The 14,810-nt window shown below is 33.7% G+C and overlaps 1 protein-coding gene across 1 annotated transcript in view; it reads left to right on the top strand.

Annotated features, from left to right (window-relative positions):
• The window catches only part of LOC141490707 (guanine nucleotide-binding protein G(s) subunit alpha-like), a 258,393-nt gene extending 244,415 nt beyond the window's left edge, over positions 1–13,978 (top strand). Inside the window, exon 5 of the mRNA XM_074190929.1 lies at positions 6,517–13,978. Within this exon, the coding sequence (XP_074047030.1) occupies positions 6,517–6,615 (99 nt within the window). The 3' untranslated portion in view covers positions 6,616–13,978. The remainder of the gene's footprint in view (positions 1–6,516) is intronic.
• Positions 13,979–14,810: the final 832 nt, after the last annotated feature.

Raw genomic sequence — 14,810 nt, forward strand, 5'->3', positions numbered from 1 at the left:
ATTCTGAAATATTTGGGCAAGCCACTTAACCCCATTTGCCTTGCAAAAAAAACATAAAAAAATAAAAAAAATAATTCTGAAACATGACCATAAAAAACGAGCCATGTAAGTTTATGAAGTTTTAAGGAAATAACCAATATGTATCAATAGATTAGCTGTTGTACAATCATTCTATCTATGCTTTAGTAATACATTGCATTTGAGTCAGAAATTACATTGAAAAGTTTTTGATAAAAAGTGCTACTACTTGGCAATATTTGAGAGCTTGAGGTGGTGCCAGAGTTTTCACTGGGCCAAAATTTAGTGTTATTGTTTCTAAAAGCCTACTTTCTCAGAAATTTTGCTTCCAGGGTAAAATTGGCAGAACACAAAGTCTTATTTCTGTGGAAGATCCTTATTATTAGTGATAATTTTTGTCTTTTCTAGTTCGGCTATTTTATTGGTCTTTTCTTGTACTTAAAATTCCTGTATTGAAATACTGTGTGTGTTGATTATTGTTATGGTTTAATTATTTAATTCTAAAGCAATTAGGGATGTGCTATAAATTATTTGGATTATGTAATCCTCTATAGCCCAAACCCTTTGTCAGTTTGGATTATTATTATTATTGCTGTCTCCCAACAGTAAGAGAGATTAAAATTTTCATGACAAGAAAATGTAGGCATGTTTTGGTTGAGAGTGGTGCAAATTTAGAAGGAACTATACTTTCTACTGGGAAAATAGCATTTTTAAGACTTCCCCTGTGTAAATAGGCTAATTAACAAATCACCTCTTTTGGGAACAAGATTACTATGTAGGTTCATTTTGATTAACTATGTGCATTTGTAATGAGGAAGAATTTGGTTTTGGGGTTTTTTGAGGGGGGTGCTGGAGATAAGGTTGAGAGTGAAGAGAAAGGAAAAGTGGTGATGTTCAGTAATTTTTCAGTCATGTCCGATTTTTAATGCAGTGGTGATACCTAAAATAGAAGAAGGAAAGAAAGGAGTGTAATTGCAACACTTTTTAAATTGCAGGAGTGAATCTTATAAAGCAGAGCTAAAATGTTCTTGCCTGTACTTTCCTACTTCAAATAACAGAGACAGAATGCTAGATGAAGTAAATGAACTGCCCAAAGTAACAAAATGGTAGAGCTAGGATTATGAATCAATTCTCCTGACTCATCATTCAGGAAACTTTGCATACTGATTCTTCCAGTACTTAGCCATCATTCACATTTACATTATTTTGGCATGAAGACAGACTCCTTTTTAAAGATTCTTTGAACTCACTAGACTGTAGACTGTCCTTCTTGCTGTGTACATTGAGATTTGGTTTCTTTAGCCTAACTTTGCTTTAGTTGAAAAGAAACTAGAAATTAAAGTTTCTGAAGCTCTACTCTACACCCTTTGATTTATGTGACCTATAACTTCTCCTAAGGGTACTGAATTATTTTTAGCATGCTAGCTTCATAATGTTGTGTGGAAAGCTGAAACCAAGAGTATGGGTATGCTTTAATCATTACTTTCAGAGAACAGGAGTTGCTTATAAGTTAGCTTTTTACATAATAATCATTTATAGCATGTCTTACACATAGATGTCATAGTGCTTTAATATTGGTTCATTAATTACACTGAATTCTCTGTAAAAGAACATTATTAGATTTCTTATAAAGCTGGAAAAACTGAGGTATAAATTACTTGTTGCTAAAATGGACCTGTGTGGAAGCGAATGGCTTTAAGATAGCAGAATCTAGTAGTAGTTTTGCTTCTCTTTACTTTCAATTACTTTCAGTAATTGAAAACAGGTTCTTTGTTTAAATAATTCTCACTTTGGTAAAGTTAGGTGAAGTTTGTTTGGTTTTTTTTTTTTTGCAAGGCAAACGGGGTTAAGTGGCTTGCCCAAGACCACACAGCTAGGTAATTAAGTGTCTGAGACTGGATTTGAACCCAGGTACTCCTGACTCCAGGGCTGGTGCTTTATCCACTACGCCACCTAGCTGTCCCTTTAGGTGAAGTTCTTGATGACTTATTTTCTAGTTAGAACTGTTTTCTAACTTAGAATACATTTTCCTTTAGGAAACAATATAGAATGTTTAGATTCCCAGACCTGAGCACAGGAACCTATTTAACTTAAATGTATCTGAACTGTGGAATTAATGATTACAATTCTATATAATTATAATAGATATGGCCTTAAAGTATAGTCAGAAATTATGACAATTTATAATAGTGTTTCTATAGGAGCAGTATGGAGATATCTTCAAAGTTCCATTTTATCAAATAAATATAGTTTATTGTCCTATGGCCTAACAGAAGGCTCTGAGACTCTCAATTTAAGACACTTCACCTCTGCACCCATCCTCACACATATACCTTCAGGCAACAAGAGCTTTCCTATCTTCAAGGAAATAATGCTAACTCAGTCCTAAGTCTTTCCCCAAATGGTCCTCATGCCTAGAATATATTCCCTCCTGTTGTCTACCTCTTAGAATCCTTTCAAACTAATCCCTTAGTTTCCTTCAAGGTTCAGTTGAGATACCACTTCCTCTACAAGACCCTAACCCTCAATTTTTTAAAACATTTTATTTGTTTTAATCATTTAAGATTTACCCATTTCCCCTCCTACCCCAAACCCTATTGAGAACAATTTTAAAAAACCATCACAAGTGTGTATAGTCATTTAAAGCAAATTTCCACATTGTTCATGTCCCCATTTTGCATCGAGTCACCTCTCTTTTAGGAAGTAAATAGCTTGATTGGTAATTATGTTAAGAAATATTCAGCACAATAATATTCCATTATGTTTATATACTGTGCTTTGTTTATCCATTCCGCAGTTTGTGGGTAGCCCCTCAGGTTCCCATTCTTTGCTACATCAGAAAGAGCTGTTTTTTAATCCTTAGAGTTTGTTTTATTTAGAACTAATTTCCTTAGTCTACCCTCCCTTCAATTTCCCTCTGCCCTTCTCTTCCTTCTCTCCTATTTTCTTTGAATGAAATTTATTTCTCTACCCAACTCTGTGTATATATTTTTCCTTCTAATTCATAAGAGAGTAAGACTCAAGGATCAGCTCCTCTTCCCATCCCTTTCTTGTTTATATAGCTATATACTTGTATACTCTGATTACATGAAATTACTTTCCCTAATCATTCTTTCCTTCTCAACTCCTTCCCCCCCCAGCATGTCCTCTCTTTCCACTGCTTTCTTAAGATCATCAAGATGTAACAGAATTATTTCCAGGCCTTATCTAGTTAGACTCCCTCTATGATCCCTGATAATGTTAAGACTCAGAGGAGACAGATATATCATCTCCCAATATTAGAATGTAACCAATTTATCCTTGTCTTCTCAATTATCATTCGTTCATGTTTATCACTTCGTGTTTCTCTTTACTCCTGTGTGTGAACTTCAAAATTTCTCCAAAGCTTTAGTCTTTTCATTAAGAACTTGGATGTATTTCATTTCAGTAAAAGTTCTCCTTTCACTGTACGTAGCCCAATGCTTCCTTATGTGAGAAATCACTTCCCTGAGCAAGTTCCCTTTTCATTTTTTTATTTTGCTCTAGACCTGTGACTTTGGTACCTGTCCTTCTCATGGTGCCCCAGTATGGTCTCAGATTTCCCCTTGAAGTGGTATATAGTCTCTTTTAGGGAACTGCAGTGCTCCTGATCCCCAATAATAAAAGATAGGGGTAATTAGGTGGCGCAGTGGATAGAGCACCGGTCCTGGAGTCAGTAGTACCTGAGTTCAAATCTGGCCTCAGACACTTCATAATTGCCTAGCTGTGTGGCCTTGGACAAGCCACTTAACCCCATTGCCTTGCAAAAAAACAAAACTAAAAAAAAAGGAACCAATAATCAAAGACCTCTGTTTCCATATGCTAAGCTGAGCTGGACAATTATCTATTTGTGACTTCAATCCATTGCATTTTCTAGATCTCTTTAGATTCTCTTTTGGAGGGAAGCTTACCTGACTGATACTTCCTACCCTGCTGTCTTGGCTCCAGTTCCAGGAACTCCTCAGTTGTCAATTATTAATATTGTATATTTTGTTAACTTAATTTGTATATGCTTTACAATAATTTGTCTATGTCCTTGCTGTATCTCCTTCCCCCTACTTCTTCTTCTCTCAGAATGCATTCTTCCTAAGGGCAAAGATGATTCTTTTTTTGTTTCTTATAACCCATACATTAAAGAGCTGCTTAAAATATTTTTTATTAAAATGAATTTATCTAGCACATGTTCTAATGGGGTGAGAGGATTGTTAATGGTAATAATAACATTTATATAGTGTCTTAGGCTTTATAAAGTACTCTCCCATTTAGAGTATAAAGTAGTTGTTCCAACAACTCAGAAGGTGAAGAACTATAGGGACTCAGGGTCCTTTTACATAGTATGCCTCCACTAGGACTTTTGAGTTCCAGGTGACTCCTCAATCATCCCCTTCCTTGTCTTTCTTATGGTTTGCTTCTCATTCTCTGCCATGACCTATTACTTCCAACCATGATTTCTCCTTGGCCTTCTGCTAAAAAGAATGTAGTCTCAAAGTTTTTTTCTTCTATAGTCTCTCTGACCCTGAAGCACCACACAGCTATTATTACAATTTTAAGGGATTTGTTATTAGTAATTACCTCTAAGAAACAAAACATAAATGAAAAAGGTGCAAGCTTCAAGTCTTAAAAATTTCCTAATAAGAATTCTAGCTATTTATTCTTTAAAATGTGACTGGCAGGTTGATCCCTGCCTTTGCACTAACATTCCATTTAACAAATGCACAAAGATGCAAAGATGGAAAATGGCAGGGGTGGGGAATATTGCATATATACAAATAAGCCCATTTCAAGATTGAATTGCAAAAGACAGCAAACTTTGGGAAATTCTTATGAAAGAGATCATATTTGAGCTAATCCATGAAGATGAAAATGATTTTAACAAGTATAGTTGAAGAAAGAATACATTCTAGACACGTTGACAGACTGCACAAATGGAGGAAGAGATAGAGACAGAAAAGGTAATGGAAAGTAATATCAGGTGGAAAGACAAATGGAGGGAGGGAATGGGCAAATGCTGTCTATACAGAAAATCAATTTTGGAAGAAATAACTGAAGCTAGATTGTTGGAATTGTAGAGCTTGGAAGAGAAGGGAGATCACACTGGGTGAAAGTTTGTCTTTGTTCTTGAAAGACCTATTCAACCTCTCTGTATCACATTTAAACCTGAGGTTAGTACCCCAACTTTCCTTCCTTGCTAATAGGCTCCTTTCTCCCTTCTTCTCCTTTCTGATCCCTCTAGTTATTAAACTCTGTAGTAAAAATTGAATATTCAAATTAGACAGGCTATTCAACATTTCAAAGGAAAATCTAAACTCCTTCTTGGGTTATCCTTGGCCTTTTTAAATTTTTTTTAAAACTTTTATTTAAGGCAATGGGATTAAGAGTGACTTGCCCAAGATCTCACAGCTAGACAGTTTGTCTGAGGTCAGATTTGAACTCAAGTCCTCCTGAGTCCAGGACTTGTGCTCTATCCACTGCACCACCCAGCTGCCCCACTTGAGTTATCCTCTAGACATTTTTGTCAGTGGAGTTAGGCTAGCACTCTGTAGTAAAGATAAAGCTAGAGCTTCCCAGGGCAGGGCAGAAGGGATGGTAAGGAGATGAGATAGAGGCTATTACCAGTAAGGAAACTATTGGGAGAGTATTTCCTTAACCTCTTTACAGTTTCTTATTCTCTTCCTTTCTCTAGCCATTCATTCACTTCTTATGTTATCATTCTACATACCACCCTATGTAACATAGGACTGAAAATGAAGTGAGATTTGTCCTTAGCTGTTTTAGGGTTTGCAGCATCAAAAGGGAGAAAAGAAGCAAGATGAGGCTACCTGGTATAATGGAAAGAATGTTGAATAGGAAATTAAGACATCTGAATTTGAGGCTTGATTGCTTGACTCTACTCTTAACTTGACCTTAGCCAAGGTGGTTCATCTCTCTGATCTTCAGTTTCCTCAACTGTAAAAATAAGGTGATTAGATAGTCGCCATGGTTCCTTCTAACTCTAAAATGTTATTAGTTTATGAGAATGAAATCCCAAGGATAGCAGTTGGAAATAAAGAGGATACTCCTAGGTTATATTTTCATTTGTAAGGAATTTACATAAAATAAGTCACAGGCTCTTTGCAATAAAAACTGGCAATTACTCATGATTATGTATTTATTAAATACCAATTATATAGGAAACACTATTGATACAACTCATTTGAAATTTATTATTAATAGTATTACAATTTATTTTATAGTATCACTTTGTTTTATGTGTTATTTCTAAATTACAAACTCGTGATAATACAGAATTCTTTTTTCTTCCCATAATACCTAGAACATTGGTATACAGAGTATGTGTTGAATCAAAGTACTAATCAGTGAAAACAGCTCTTCTAAATTAAAAATGAAATAGTTTGATATTTGGGACAGATTTGTGAAAATGGTGACATTTTTATTCTATCTCACATCTTTATTTAATATCTTTCTTATGTTTACTTTTAGGAATTTTATGAACATACTAAAACACTTTGGCAAGATGAAGGTGTGAAAGCCTGCTACGAGAGATCAAATGAATATCAGTTGATTGATTGTGCTCAGTAGTAAGTAATTTTTCCCTTATGACAGATTTTTCTGTGCTTATTTTCTATTTCTAATGCTAAAATAGATATTTGTTTTTACCAAGACAAAAGTGTTCAGAGCCCCTTTTTTGTTATAAAGTATTTTTAAATAAGCACAGAGCATAAATTTAAAATTAACCACTTAAGAGTGAAGTATATTTTTAGGGTTTTTTTTTTGCAAGGCAATGAGGTCAAGTGCTTTGCCCAAGGTCACAGCTAGGTAATTAGTAAGTGTCTGAGGTTGGATTTGAACTCAGGACCTCCTGACTCCAGGGCTGATGTTCTATTCACTGCACCATCTAGCTGCCCCTTGAAGTGCATTTTTAATAATTTAATTTAATAACTTGAAATATTTAAGTAGGAAAAGTGACCTTTGAGTCTCATTTATAACATTCATTTATTCCTATTATAGTAAATGTCGCTTTACAAAACTAGGTTTTTTTTAAAAAACACATTATCTCCTTGTAATTTTTATTGCCTTCTTTCTACCATCATTATATGCCATGAGTACAGTATTCTAGAATATGGTAATGTTTCAGGTTAATTGATTTCATCAGATTACTATCACCTAGTTGTGTTAAAAACAAATCTGTAATTTTTGCTTAGTCAGACTTTTTTTATATAAATTTTTGTAAAGATCTTTCTAATAGATGATTTATTATCATACTTGATTTATAGTGAAATATTAATTTTAGCAAGGAAATATAGCAAAATTCTACATTAACTAAGTTTTGAAGAGTCTTGGCAGACCAGTAGCTTTTTTTTAAATCCTTGATATGTTTGGAACTACAAATAAAAGAGAAAATTGATGTTTGTATTTTATTGGTTTTTAAAACTATATTTTAAACCTTTAATTGTTCACCAACATATGATTAATCAAGGAAAATAAAAGGTTGATCTTTCCATGAGCTTTTCCAACATCACTTAGAATTAGTGTGAATTTTGGGACCTGAATTGTATATGGCATTTCCATTTGAAAGAAGTTCTTAAATGACAGTCACTTTATAGTTGAGTCTTTATTTAGTATTAATTCTTGTACCTATTTGAAAGCAGATACTTCATTTTAGTTTGGGGTAATAAACAGTGAAGTTAATTTCATTAATCTCTTTAAAGAATGTAATATTGATTTGGATACTTAATTGTCTATCACATACCAGGTTAAGTTTTCTACAAAAGTAAACTTGTTTATAGACTTTATGTGTATAAGTTACCAGAATGTAATATAAGTGTTTATGTGTATAAGTTACCAGAATGGAGAATATTGACAGGAAGTTAAAGGACATAGTCCACCTTTCTATTAATAAACTTTTTTCAGGGAATATATTTTAAAGTATAGTAAGGTTTTTGGGTGTTTGCTGGAAAGCATCTTGTGTCAAAATAAAATAATTTTTAAAATGAAAATCACAAAGGGTTTGCAGGTGCTTTGTTATTGTTGTTTTGGACCTGAAGTGATGCTTGGCAGGTGATAAAGAAAGGAGAATGTTAGCAAAACATTCTTGTGAGTTTTTTGTTTTTTAAAATGAACATTACCATAAATGCAACATTTACAAAGATCATTAAACAAATTTTTTATTATTGTTATAGTTGATGCCATTTATATGCACAGACTGATTCTAGTTCTCAATTATTTTCTGGTGTTCAGGGGTTATGGGGGTTAAGCAGACATAGAATATATTCTATGTTGTAAAGCACTGTCTAAAGACATCATAAAGAAATCTGTTCTTGTCAATTCAGTTCTACGTGAATTTTTTTAACATCTGCTATCTGCTTAAAGCACTGTGAGGCATACAAAATGTCTCAACATTAGAAGCAATCTTCCATTTTACAATCCAGCTAAAAAGATGAGGCATAAACAATGAAAATATTAAGTAATAAGTAGTACAGGCAGTTTATGATTGTGTACCATAACAGGGAAGTAGTACAAATAATATATTAGGAGTGCTCAGAAGGGGAAAGAACTCAATGTGTTTTGGAGATAGTGGCATTTTTCTTGAAGGATAAGCAATATTAGAGATGGTTGGCATTTCCTACTGGGAAGACAACATAAACAAAGGAACAGAAGTGAGGATGACCAATACAGTGAGTCTAAGTGAAAATAAGTTCACATGGGTAGGATGGGGTAAAAATATAGAGTGCTCTATATCTATAATCCTGAGCTAGTCTAAAGTGGTTGGACTCTAAACTGAAAATAATAAAAGTCAACAGTATGTTTTTGAAGAAGAAAGTAAAATGATTTAAATGATAGATATTTTATGAAAATAATTAGAATTTCAAATCAAGACAGACATGTATCATGTAATTATGAAAAGCATCCAGGTTGCCATAATCAATGGAATAATAAGAATTTGTACTATTATAATAATAGCTCAAATGAAAGGATTACAGTACATATTGAAGCTGTAAATAACAGCACTTTAATGAATAGGGCAGTTACATAGTTTTGAATTTGAGATTAAGGGATTTTTGAAAATTGCTTCTTCAGAATTCCTGGGAAGAGCCAGTGATCTTTTCTTAGTATATGTTATTTGAGCATTAGATTTTTGCATAAGCATTTTTGATAGAAAACTAACCTGGCCTATCATGTCTCCTGCCCTCCTATCTCAGAGGAAAAGGTAGTCATAAGATAAATTCTATCTGCTCCCTGTCATCCTACATTTTCTTTTTTTTTTTAATTCTTTATTTAAGACAGTGGGATTAAGTGACTTGCCCAGGGTCACACAGCTAGGCAGTTATTAAGTGTCTGAGGCTGGATTTGAACTCAGGTCCTCCTGACTCCAGGGTTGGTGCTCTATCTACTGCACTACCTCACTGCCCCTCATCCTACATTTTCAATATCTGTCTATTGACCTCTTCTTTCTGTTTCAATAAATTCACAGTTGGCTGTTCTTAAAAGAAAGAAAAAAATTCCCCGAAACTTCTGCTATCTAGCTGCTATCCTATCTCTCAGGGTCAGCAAGGTTGTGCAGTGAATAGAGCACTGACCTTCAAGTCAGGAGGACCAGAGTTTGAATTCAGTCTCAGATACTTGATACTTACTAGTTTGTGTAACCCTAGACAAGTCACCTAACCCTGATAGCTTCTTATCTGATATAGGACAATCTCCAATCATTCTAATTCATATCTGGCCACTGATGGCTCTGGAGGAGACAGTGAGGCTAGTGACTTAACACATCACCCTCCCTCCCCCTCACTCAAATCCAATTCATGTGCTTGTCATGGCATCACCTCCCTGTTGTCATGGTCTTCTTCAAGAATGAAGGACAAGGGACAGCTAAGTGGTGGAGTGAATAGAGCACCAGCCCTGGAGTCAGGCCTCAGAGGCTTAATAATTACTTAGCTATGTGACCTTAGGCAAATCACTTAACTCCATTGCCTTGCAAAAAAAAACCCTTAAAAAAATAAAAGAATGAAAGACAAACATCCTCCTATCTCTCTCCCATTCCCTTTCCTTCCAGTTTTGGAAAGAAGACAGACTTGAGGTAGTTATTGTTGTTATCATCTAAAATTTGTGTCTTTCTTAGTAAAGTCCTTTGCATATAATAGATACTGAATAAATTTGTTGAAAATAAATTGTTTAATATCTAAGGTATGTTTGCTAACTTTGAAGGGAACCAGTCTCCAGAAGTACAATTTGTTCTATTCCACCCTAAATCAAATTATTATCATATAAATTTAATAAAAGTTATATGAAAATTTAAAATGATGTTCAGATCATTGAAAGATTTAAGGAATAAGCCATCATTTGACCTTTTCTCTACATGAGTTATTGGTTGTATCTTTGTCTCTTTCTTTACCCAAATTGTTGAAAGTGATATAAATTTGATGCTTCCCTTCTTTACTGCTCCTCACTCCTCAAATATTTCTACTATAATTTATACAATCAATATTCTGAAAGCTGTTTTCTCAATATGTTTTTGTTGGTTTTGGAAGTCGATAGGGTTAAGTGACTGACTTGCCCATGGTCACACAGCTAGGTAATTTTTTTTAAGTGTCTGAGTTCGGTTTTGAACTCAGATCCTCCTGACTTCAGGGCCAGTGCTCCATCCACTGCGTCACCTAGCTGCCCCATCAAAGCTGTTTGATCGGTGCCTATCTAGCTATCTGATTGCCTTGTCCAGCATCTTCTCTAATTCTTCATTTTCCTTGTCCTCCTTGTAACTGTGGTTGACCATTTCATTCTTGATACTGTTTCAGTCCTGGATTTTTACCTTTTTTTTTTACTCTACCTACTCTTCTTTTGGCATCTAGGTAGCCTCAGGCACTTATTAACTGTGTGACCCTGGGCAAGCCACACAACCCTATCTCAGTTTCCTCATCTATAAAATAAGCTGGAGGAGGAAATGGCAAAAGAGTTGAACACAACTGGAGTAGACTCAAAAACACTTTTCTCTTCACCTCCCAGATATAGGATCCTGGATTAAGAGTTATAATGGATCTCAAAAATCATGCTAAACTTTCCTTCATTTCATAGATGATGAAACTAAATGCAAAAAGAAAAATTAAGCTATACAACAAAGAGATGATATAAACATCACTGGCCCTAAGGCAAACATTTACCTCATAGAGTTTTTTCTGGTTTGGAAACTTCAAAGTCTAATGAAAATATGAGATATTACATTAAATACTGGAGTTTATAGAAAGGAAAAGATAGTATAGAATGGGAGGGAAACTGTCGAACTCTAGTTCAAACAAACTTGATAGTTGTCAGAGTTCTTCTGTTGTGCATGCACATGCACTGAAAGTTTATATGTTTAGAGGAATTGTCTTCCTGATCACTTGCAAAGTAAATGGAGAGAAATCTCTTGTCATCAATAGTTGCTTTATAAAGCCTCCCCAAAAAAAGATAACATACATAGCAAAGAGCAGAGTATTGTCCTAATAAGTAACAGTTAAAGAACATTACTTGCATGTCCCATTTTTTTTTCCTATTTTTTAAGGACTTTTGTTGGTCCATTCTCTGAATCATTTTTAAGGTTAAAAAAAAATTTTAAACAGAATCTGTATATCCTGATATTGCAAGCCTCAGTTAGACTGACAGAGAAAATATCCTATTAGGTCCATAGAGAAAATTACTCTGACTCTCCAATAACTCTAAGAAAAGGCTTCAAAAGAAAAAAAGAATATATTCTGACTACCATGTAAATTATGAGAAATTCTAACGTATACCAAACAATCTAGATAGTCTATAAAATAAGATTTTTTTGATAAGACGAGTCTTTCTCTAAAACTTAGGATCCAGTAATTCTAAGCAATTGTTATTGGATTTCATCTGTGTCTGTACTAATTATTTTCAAAAATAAGTTCTACAGGCAGCTAGGTGGTGCAGTGGATAGAGCACCGGCCCTGAAGTCAGGAGTTCAAATCCCACCGCAGATACTTATTAATTACCTGGCTGTATGGTCTTGGGCAGGTCACTTAATCCTACTGCCTTATCTGAAAAAAAATAGTTTTACTTAATGTTAATTGTCCTTTATATGCCTAAAAGGGGGCAGAGCGGAGGTGGGGAGGCTCTTAGATAGGCACAGTTGCTTTATTTACTGCATTTATTTTTGCACAGTGAAGAAAAAATGTTGGACCTCAAAATGTATCTGATTTTTATGTAAATAAAATAATGGGAATAATCTTACTATTTTAAAGTCACCTTTATAAGTTCAGTGTTCAGAGAAAAAATTCTAATGGCATGATATGAAATGCATAAAGTGAAACATCACTTTAAATGTTAAAAATACTCTGTATATGTCAAGTATTAGAATGAGATATACTTTCACAAGCATTGGACATTCCAAGTTGCTTTAGGTATGTTATTAACTGCCTTGAAATTTATATTATAAACATTTTTCATATTTCATTTACATTCTATCTTCCCTACTATAATGTGTTACTTTCCTGGTAACATCTGAAATGAATTTTTTTCATGTGATATTTTTTTTCAGGGCACATTTTAACAGAAAGAAAGTACATCAATCAGATGGGGTGTTTAGGGGGAAATAATAAAAACTTAGAATTGTATGAAGCTTTATATTTGATCAACCTCTTTTGAGTAATTATTTCCATTGAAGGGATTTTGTAATGTTCTTGGGCTTGATGCATTTAGTACCTATTATCCCCAATCAGATGTATTTGGAGGATCTTCACCACTTTTTAAAAATCTCTTATATTTAAGATCTTGTATAGTATGTATTCCATGATAATGTTGAGCAACTCTGGCATAAAACTTGGTTTTTTCCCTCCTTTACCTCAGAGGTCCCTAACTATTATTTCTTATAGCTGTTGTATTCATCAACAAAATTTCTAAGTTCTTAATATACATGAGAGATTACATTATGAGTTAAATAATTATTTACAGTAATGAAATCTTGTATTCTCTATATTTTTAGTTACTTGTGATCTTAAAGATTCAGTTTTTTGTAGAGAATATTTTCTGGAAACTTGTCTATTCCCTTCTGTATTTTTCATTAAGCATATTCTTGATACATATATGGTTCATTCTTATAAAAATATTATTAAGGTTAGAAATTGAGCATAAACACCTGTGTTTATAGATTTTCTTGTCACTTGTTTTTTATTTCTAATATTATTGGGGGGGGGGGTTCCATTTCATTCCTATTTAGTTCCATTTTACTAACTGTAACCAAAAAAAAACTTTTTTAGAATTTATTCTAAACATTTGATAGCAAACTATAAATTCCAGGCCTAATCCAACAAAAATTCTAGAAGGAAGGTTAGATTATACATTGGTTCTCAGTTATACTGGATGATGTTTTGAAGTGAACTCTGAGAAAATGCCCTTTCTGTAAAGGTTTAAAGAACAATATGGTGAAGTGCAAAGAACACTGAGTTTGGATTTTGAAGACTTCATGTCAAATCCTAGTTATGTGACAGTGAAACAAAAAAAATCATTTAATCTTTCCTAAGTTTGTTTGGTTATTGTAAATTTGAGTTCAGTAATCTTTTGACTATTCATATGGGACTAATGTGGAGTAAGCTTTGAAAATCAAAAGGTGAAACATAAATAGGAGAAGGAATTGTTTTTACAAATGAATTGGAGGAGGCAAAGACAGGATAGAGGTACAGAAGCTGTCAAACAAAAGTAATTGTGGAGGCTATAGAACATATGAAGACTGTTTTAGGTGATGGATATGTGAAGATATAAAATAAATTCTACTTTGGTGCTGTCCTGTGTCCCCCCACCCACCCCCTTTCCTGAACTTGTGAACGAAATTTGTACAATTAAGAGAGTTGCCTGGGGTCTTGAGAGTCACACAGCATGCTAGAAGAAGAACTTAAAACTAGATATTCTTGACTCTAACACCCAAAACGTCCTATCTCCTGTGCCATGCTGTCTCTCTCTCTATGTTTCTTTATATATATATATATATATATATATATATATATATATATATATATATATACACATACTTTATGTTTTAAGTAGCGTTATCATTGATAAGGGACCGTTTCCTCACTAGGAGATCTTTGTCTATAGCATTGAAATCATGTGTCTGGACCCTCCTCTGCAAAAAAATAAAGATCTTTTTTTTTCCTGTTTTTAAAGACCAAAGAAATAGTTGTGATCTGCAGATAGTTCTTCTAACCCCCAAATACTTTGCTAATGTTCCTAGTTTTCTCCAAAGTTTAAACTAAAAGCTGGAAGTACTAATTATAGTAATTCAAAACAAATGGAAATCCTGGAATTGTTTGTATTTTGTGTTCTGGATCATAGTCAGAAGTACAGGTAACAAGATTAACAAACTTAAAGTATTCACTTTGAAAGATTTGGGGCTTAGAACTTTCATGCTAGTTTTGATGTAATTTTCATTTTTTAACAGTATATTTATTTCTAGGCCAAGAAATTATATGTCTGATTCTTAGCTAGGTTAATATTTTAACATAGATGTATTCTTTCATTTTTGTGTCTTGTTTTAGATTTAAAATTTTCTTTAAGATAAGTATGCAAGTTCAGTTTGCTTTTAGTACTTCATCCTCCTATTGCAATGTCAGCCAACTAAAAAATAAAAGCAGTTGTAATTTAATCATAGGATAGGGATTTGTGATTTAATTTATACAGAGAACCTGTGGATGAAGAAATTTCTTCTGTCAAAGCAGATTAGAACCTTTCCCACAACTTTAGTCTTAGGGGAATGCTAAAACATAGAGAGGTTAAATGACTTGGGTGAG

The sequence above is a fragment of the Macrotis lagotis genome, chromosome 1, assembly GCF_037893015.1.
Source record: "Macrotis lagotis isolate mMagLag1 chromosome 1, bilby.v1.9.chrom.fasta, whole genome shotgun sequence".
Lineage (NCBI taxonomy): Eukaryota > Metazoa > Chordata > Mammalia > Peramelemorphia > Peramelidae > Macrotis > Macrotis lagotis.